This window comes from Rhinoraja longicauda, chromosome 13 (genome assembly GCF_053455715.1).
Source record: "Rhinoraja longicauda isolate Sanriku21f chromosome 13, sRhiLon1.1, whole genome shotgun sequence".
Classification (NCBI taxonomy): domain Eukaryota; kingdom Metazoa; phylum Chordata; class Chondrichthyes; order Rajiformes; family Arhynchobatidae; genus Rhinoraja; species Rhinoraja longicauda.
This window is the reverse complement of record NC_135965.1, coordinates 1,569,279-1,577,873: the sequence shown is the minus strand read 5'-3', so window position 1 is coordinate 1,577,873 and position 8,595 is coordinate 1,569,279. Positions and strand designations below refer to the sequence as shown.

At 37.3% G+C, this 8,595-nt stretch overlaps 1 protein-coding gene across 3 annotated transcripts in view; it reads right to left on the bottom strand.

The window, feature by feature from the left end:
- Positions 1–204: 204 nt before the first annotated feature.
- The window catches only part of LOC144599376 (chloride channel protein 2-like), a 406,358-nt gene continuing 397,967 nt past the window's right edge, over positions 205–8,595 (bottom strand). For all 3 annotated transcript variants that reach the window (XM_078410172.1, XM_078410174.1, XM_078410173.1), the window contains one exon: positions 205–6,743. In XM_078410172.1, coding sequence (XP_078266298.1) covers positions 6,549–6,743 — 195 coding nt within the window. In that variant the 3' untranslated portion in view covers positions 205–6,548. The remainder of the gene's footprint in view (positions 6,744–8,595) is intronic.

Here is an 8,595-nt window from a genome sequence, read left to right as displayed (position 1 = left end):
TCTCTAAACTAAACTAAACTGAACAGCAATCATCACTCGTTCACCAGGGCTTTTTACATTATTAATTGGCCATTAATGAAGAGAATCACTTTTCACAAAGAGGACTCCAAAAGCTGTAAACATTGGTTAAAAATTTATTATTTCTTGTAGTGTCAAGATAAACAATTTTTTTTAAATAACACTGAAATTTGTTAAACATCTGAGCTCACTCTAATATACAGAAATTATTTTACAGAAGATTTAACATGGATCAGAAACAAATAATCTGAATGCAACACAGAAAATTAAGGCTAATGTTTGATCAATTGCAACAGGCAGTTTAAAAAAATGATCATTGATATAAAAAACGAATTTAATTGAATTAATTCCATGTATAGAACTGAATGTCAAAATCTTCCATTCAAAAAATTATTGCACAGGTGATGATTCTGAGGCTAATATCACCACGGAGTATCTATGTAGTTTTATAATCATGAAATGAAAGAGACAGCATCCATTTTAGAACACAATGATATTATACTGAAAATATATGTTTAATTTAAATGAGAGCAATAGAAGAGTACCTCAAATATTAAAATGCAATCCAATTATTATATTTCATTCCAATCAATACAATATTTCCAATCAGATTATTTAGTGTTCGCAAGATTTAATTGACAACGCTTTTAAATTGATCCCTCTCTTCAGAATCACATGTTTCTGCATTGTTAGAAAGAATCACAACACATATCACACCATGTATTTTACACAGATTATACTTTAGGGATTGGTCGAATGATGTGCAGTATTGATTTTGAATTCTTACACAAACCTGACAGATTGCAAAAATCTTCACAGTATTTTTCATAAATTTCATAAATCAATGTAAAAAGACAGGAACTTAATGACTGTAGACATGTTGTTCAGATACCACAACACCTGGCATGCTCAAATATCCAGTCCAGCATTATATTTTCCAATCATCTCAGTGTTTTCAAAACTACAAATCATATCGATTTTGTGGATAATCTAATTCTGCAGAATTTCACTGCCAAAATTTTGTAAAACATTTATCACTCATTGTTCTGAATCTAAATCAATGAATGTATCGTGTCATTCCAGGAAGAATCCCTAAAGATAGCTACATTTCTGTGACATTTTGATTCATGTCTCATTATGAAAGGTCAAGAATTGAAAAAGAAATTCCAATGTCAAATATATTAATATAAATGGTCATTATCTGGTATTTGGTCATTATAAATGGTCATTATCTGGTATTTGGGGGTTAATTAAAAAGATTACAGAAAGTAATCCTTTTACAGGATAGTTTGATCATTAAGACACACATTGCCATCCAAGGTAATAGATTATTGGGGGTAATCTGTTATACTCCAGACTTGTTTTTAGCTCTACTGGCATAATGGTTAACCTTTTTTCAACGCAATCAATAAAACTTTTGAAAGGAGCTACACAACAGCCTGTTATTGTACAAACCAATTTAGAGCAAAGGATGAATCTTGAGCAACAAGCTACTGTTAAAGATATAATGAGGTCAAGATTATGAGCAGCCAAAATATCAAAGATTTAATGGAAGACCTACCAAAAGCTAGTGGTTAAATCAAGTTCAAGTTTAATCCCAGAGAGTATGTTCGTACAATTCATGAAAAAATAGTATAAAGCAACTCAGGTGAGATGTGTGTCTGTTAATGATGTTGAACACTGTCTACCTCACCATTAAAATCTGTAGAGCTATTAGTCAAGCCAGACAAAAGCAATGTTCTTGGAGATAATTCTGTCTTCAGTGTTAACTGTGTCTATTTCCTGGCTGAAATCCCAAGCACAAGGAGAGTCATTGGGTGTTGAGGTGGAATGAGAAAATAGATAAAGTGGAGCTATTTGCATTATTTTCTTCTGTAAAAATGAATCAAAACAGGAAACTCTCAGACACTCAGATTACTTTTTCCTTTAGAAGAATTGTTAAAAAATCAATCTAATCTGGGCATTCTAACTGTATTCAGTAGTCAAAGGAATGTGGCCAACAAGGTAATCATTTTAGAGGACAGTTTAATCATAAGGACACACATTGTCATCCAGGATAATAGATTATTGAAGGCAATCTGCTGTACTCCAACCTTAGATTATCTGGATTTTTACGTAAAGTAAGATTCTTTATTTCAGTGAGATCATGGATAAACCAAGTACATGAGGATGATACACTCATGAACTACCTGTATTTCCTAAGGAAAGGAAGTGTAAGACATGAGTTTAAACAGAAGGTGAAAAATGGTAATAACATGAAATCCTTGGAATAAATATTGATAATATAACTCTGCCGTCTGGAAGGGTGGTTTGTTGAAATATTATTTATTATCAGGCCAGGCTACTCTTGCTTTCATTTCTTGTATTTTCACACAAACAACCAAGTAATTATTAAGAAAAAATGACAGGGATATTAAAACGCTTCAGTAAATAATCTGAGACTGACCAAACAATGATAACCTTTTCATAAACTAAACACAACTTCTTGCGTAGGAAAAAAACTGCAGATGCTGGTTAAAATCAAAGGTAGACACAAAATGCTGGAGTAACTCAGCGGGTCGAGACCCGAAACGTCACCCATTCCTTCTCTCCAGAGATGCTGCCTGACCCGCTGAGTTACTCCAGCATTTTGTGTCTACCTACAACTTATTGCATCTTTAGTTTTCACTTATAGACCTCAATCTATTTATAGTGTACCCCAGACTATCTAACAACTTTTTTCATTTTTTAATCATATCATGTACTGTCTGACATTGATGCATAGTCGGCTAACTGATTTTTATTTTGCTTAATTAAGGCAGTAACTCACATCATTGGACTTTGAGCAGATACGTTGCATATAAAATAACTTAAACCAGATTAATGTCAATAACCTACTTCCCTGTCATCGTTTTTCAAATGACTAATCCATGCCTAAATCATTTTGGTTGAAAGGATCACTCACAGACAGTTGAACAAAGAAAACCTTCAAGATCAAAAATGTCATCAATATATTGTCTTCAATCAGCATGGGACTGCAGTAAGAATGAACAGAGATGGAAGGGCGGAAAATTGAGAAATTGCCCATTAAGTGCTGAGTGGTCTTTTCTAAATTCCAAAGGAGAACAAAATATCAAGAGACATCTGAAGAGCGGCAAAGAAAGACAGGAAACAGATGCAGAAGAAAATCATTGCTATAGTAGGTTTGAAGAATTACACCACAAGCTTTATAGTACTGCCTTGGGTTCATTTTGTATGCTTCATTAAGATGCAAGGTACATTTTTTCTAACAACAGTAGTCATCTCTCACGTGTGAATGTATGAATGTGTGAATGTATGCATGAGTGGCATTCATGGCAAATGTTGAAGAATAAATTTATGGATTAATAAATTGTAAGCATATTTTGCTAGTTCAAATGAAGTAGATGTTATCACAGTTGCAAGTCAGGGTAATAATATTACTCTAACAAGCAAAAGGATAGGATAGACAGCAAGAACCATACTCCTTTGAATACTGAAATTAATACTCAAAACATGGTCTGGAGATATGAATATGGCATTGTTGATCAATCTCAAAAAGGACAAACTTGATTGGGTTACAAATTCAATGCGCCAACATTCAGTTCTTACAATGGGGGCTGCCTCCAAAATAAATGTTGATGTAATAGGTTATAATTTGCTGTAGAGATAACGCAATGCTGTCTATGTCAATGGTTCAACTTACTACATTCATCAAGAGTCCCCGTGGACTCAGTGGAAGTCAATAGTTCTTTACAGACCAATATGATAAAAGGTATCAACAGCACAAAGTCATCCTCACCTTTGACATCCTCAATGAAGCAGAAGGATGCATACATCACATCATGTAATAGGATAGAGGCACAAAAAGCTGGAGTAACTCAGCGGGTCAGGCAGCATCTCTGGAGAGAAGGAACGGGTGACGTTTCGGGTCGAGACCCTTCTTCAGACCCTTCCATTCCTTCTCTCCAGAGATGCTGCCTGTCCCGCTGAGTTACTTCAGCTTTTTGTGTCTATCTTTGGTTTAAACCAGCATCAGCAGTTTCTTCCTACACATCATGTGATTGGAACCTTGATGGTCTTCATATACCACATGGGCAGTCCCTCTCCTCTCAGGTGTATGTCCAACTCTGATCTGCCTGATTGGTCCACACTTCCCAAATATATCATACATTCCGTCAGCTGTTATTTTGTATGGCAAATTTCTTATGTACAAGATGCGGTTTACTTCAGGGGATAAGATTCAAACAAAGGCAGGTGTAACATATAAGAGGATATATGCATTATATATTTTTATCAGTTTCATGCTCGTTACCTCTAATTCCCTTTGTTTTATTTCTGCAGAATCATGCATACACAAAAGTGATCATCTATTATTTGCACTGACAGTTGTCAAGCCTTGGTCTGAATACTAATTTGGTCAAGGTTTGTTCGCTAGCTAGACAGTCACTAAAACATCCAATTAAATCTATTCACATTTTGGGGAGCAGGACAAATTCATAAACTCACACAGTTAAAGACTTCAAGAGGCTCCTGGGAGGAAGACAGTCTGGGGTGAAATCTGCAAGGATCCATTTTCTTAAATTAATATTCAAGTTAAGACAGATTTTTGGAATAAAGACGACATTCTTGTTTTTCATCTTTCATTTTGTTTGCAAAGCTGAATTCAGTAATATTAATGTCAGAACTGATTCAGCAAATCAGCTCACTCTACTAATAATTTGTGGACTAATTTTGATCTTTATGGCTGGACCATTTCTCATATACATTGCCTTGATGCTTCTGAGTTTTATTTATAAATATATCTGATAATTTAACAATAGGTGGATGGCATTTTATCTTTCACCTGTTGCAGAACCAGCAGTATAATACTTGATGGCCACCATAAGTGCCAAGGTGCTGCTATTGCAATCACAGTCAGAGAAAGGGTGCAATATCCCTGTGTCCTAAACAGGAGTTGAAAACATTAGTCGAAGGCCAATATAAAAGAGAACGCAAATGAATGTTAATTACATTGGAGCTGATCGAAAGTGGGATCACACTTGTAAGAAAACAAGCCATTTCTTGATCTTGAGTTTGTTCTAGTTAAGTAAACAATGCTATTTAAGATTTTAACGTGTGATTATCAGTTGAACTCGGGAAGACAGCTTCAATGAAGCTGATGGAAACAAAGTGAAAATAGCATTTGATAGTGGCACTTTCAACGAGTCATCCGGCGATGAGTTTGGATTTCAATCAAATTGACTGAAATCCAACCTCAATTATTTTATGAATGGACTCTATGTCTTATAAAACCACGCACTATAACCATGATTACACCTCTGTGTTAGAAATAGAGTTGATACAGCACAAGAATACATCCACAATAACTCAAAGTGCATCTGTCAATACACACGATCGCATCAGAGGTATAGTTATCTTGCTAGAACAGTGACAGGCCAAGAATAAAAACCCAAATTTGTCAATCACTCTCATTATTTTGAGATTTCTTGATTTTTACATAAACTCACTCATTACTAATAAGCTGACAGCTTGATTCCCCAGTAATGATTCATTCCTGGGTACACGACACATTATGAGGTAATTAAGATTTCAACAGTCCTACTGCAATGACTGCAAAGCTATCTTCCTTGAAATGTGCACTTGATCATTCGGTGCAGAACGCTTCGTTGAAATGTTTTGGGACTGGAAGCAGCCTTGCCAACACTCTGATCGCCACCCAATTACAGGTAGCACGTGAAATGAGTTTCAGTAGTAGAATTTAATATCTGGTGTGTAAACAAGACCAGGAACACAAATAAAATGACCATCACATTATTGGGCAGATGGATCTTAACTGTAATAAGCACACATTGCTTGCAAATCGGCAGCCTGCAGTGGATTGAAATTCTGGTGTGGATGTTCAATGCAAATTTAAAACACCATATATTAGTGCAGCTTATTAATTGAGCCGATTCCTCAAGCACATGAATATCTGGACAGTACAATACAGTAAAATGGAATTAGCATTTTTATAATCCCACATTTCACCTCAATTTTCCAGAGGGGGTCTACACATTGAACTTCCATTTCCCGGCCCTTTCATAGGCATTTCTGCCACCAACCCACATTGCGTTTGTAAACAGTGGTACAAATGAACATTGAAAAATTCAGAACATTAATTGCTAAGCAACACATATATACGAATTCCATTGTGGAAATGAAATCATCAAATCGACTAATCCATTTCCAAACTGTCCAATTATTTTTAGATATTGACTTATTAATTCAAACATTAGGCTTTATATGAGCTTGAAAATAGATGTTTGCAGGCACAGGAAGACTAGCATATCTCTAGAACATTCTAAATAAAATGTACAATCAGTGCTCTTAAGGTTTACCAACTTCAAAAGACTCCATTGTTCAGAAGTGCATCATACAAATCCCAACCCTTTTGACAACAGTTGAAAGATTAAATTTCCAAATTCAAATCAAGTGCTTTAAGTGTGGATAGTGCAGCTATGTTCAGGCAGATGGTTCCCTGCCGGACTTGTTCAGTGTGATTTGTCGTCTGTGTCCGATGGACTGGACTCGCGTGGCATCGTAAGGCTTTCCCTTCTGTCCCAGAGCTTGTGGATCTCGGTGGTGTCTGATTCACTGCTGCTGTTGGCGTTCCCCCTGAAGCTGGCCAGAGGTGGCCTCATCTTCACACCTTTGGATGTGACTGAACCCTCAATGGCTTTTCTCAGCTGGAATCAAATGAAGCAGGGACACGTGAACACTTTGTTCACAAAACATTCATCTACTTTGGAAGGAAGGCACAAAAAGCTGGAGTAACTCAGCGGGTCACACAGCATCTCTGGAGAAAAGGAATAGGCGACGTTTTGGGTTGAGACCCTTCTTTAGACCGAGTGTCTGGGGAAAGAGAACTCAGCTGTTTCCCGTTCTGAAGAAGGGTCTCGACCCGAAACGTCACCTATTTCTGTTCTCCAGAGATGATGTCTAATCTGCTGAGTGTCTATCTTCAGTGTAAACCAGCATCTGAAGTTCCTTCCTACACATCTACTTTAGAAGGATTTTTGTCTGATCATCTTTTCTGAGCAGTTAAAAATAATAGAAACTGAAAAGATAGATAAGTCATTTGTGAATAGAAAGGACCACTATACTTTTAAATATTTTGTTTTACTGACTTCACATCTAATTGAACTGCAATCTAAGTAATTGCTTATTTTTGATGAGGGTTTTCACATGGATCAAAATTTATGGGCTTTCTGTACATAATTTCCGAACCAACGTTTTGAGTGGACCAAGTTCTGTGTCAGAAAAATGATGTCTTGTACTCATAGAGCAATAATAAGAAGCAATCTCTGGCTTTATTGCATTTGGTAGGTTGTTTCACAGGTTAGCACGGTGGCGCAGCGGTAGAGTTGCTGCCTTACAGCGAATGCAGCGCCGGAGACTCAGGTTTGATCCTGACTAGGGGCGCCGTCTGTACGGAGTTTGTACGTTCTCCCCGTGACCTGCGCGGGGTTTCTCCGAGATCTTCGGTTTCCTCCCACACTCCAAAGACGTGCAGGTATGTAGGTTAATTGAGTGGGTAAATGTAAAAAAATTGTCCCTAGTGTGTGTAGGATAGTGTTAATGTGCGGGGATCGCTGGGCGGCGCGGGCTCGGTGGGCCGAAGGGTCTGTTTCCGCGCTGTATCTCTAAATCTAAATATCTAAATCAAAGAACTTTGATGCCATTTTTTCCTGAATGCAAATTAGGCTATATTTACATTTTAGATTCTAAATACAAAAAACAATAATAAAACTAATTTTCACTGTCACTGAAAATATTCATTCCCAATGCCTCAGGAACAGTAACTTTACGTCACCAAATTAAGATATAATTACAAATGACAAATTATGTAAAATTATGTAAACTAAGATTACAAATTTCAAAAGCAAATACATGTACAGTAATAAATCAAAATCATACACACTTTAGTTTAGTTTAGAGAAACAGCGCGGAAACAGGTCCTTCGACCCACCGAGTCCGTAAAACCAGCGATCGCCGCACATTAACACCATCCGACACACACACACGGGACAATGTTTACATTTTTATACCAAGTCAATTAACCTACAAACCGGTACGTCTTTGGAGTGGGAGGAAACCAGAGCACTAAAACCCACGCAGGTCACGGGGAGAAGGTACAAACTCCTTACAGGCAGCGCCCATAGTCTGGACCTGAGTCTCCGGCGCGGCAAGAGCTGTAAGGCAGCAACTCTACCGCTGCGCCACCGTGCCGATAAGGACACCATGTGACTTGTACAAGGACATGCCTATCTTGCTTGGCATTTGTACAGTGAATTAAATAAACAATTTTGTTGAGGGGACAAGGCCCAAACTCCGTACAGACCTCACCCATAGTCAGGATTGAACCTGGGTCTGTGATGCTGTAAGGCAGCAACACCACCACTGCATCACTGTGCTGTCCTAACCTCTGAATCTCCTTTATAGTGACAGGGAGAGCTACCTTTACAATATGTCAATCTCTGAGTCAGGTCTGCAGGTGAATCTTCTTTCTGCCAATGTGTCTAATGGAGGTGGAAATAA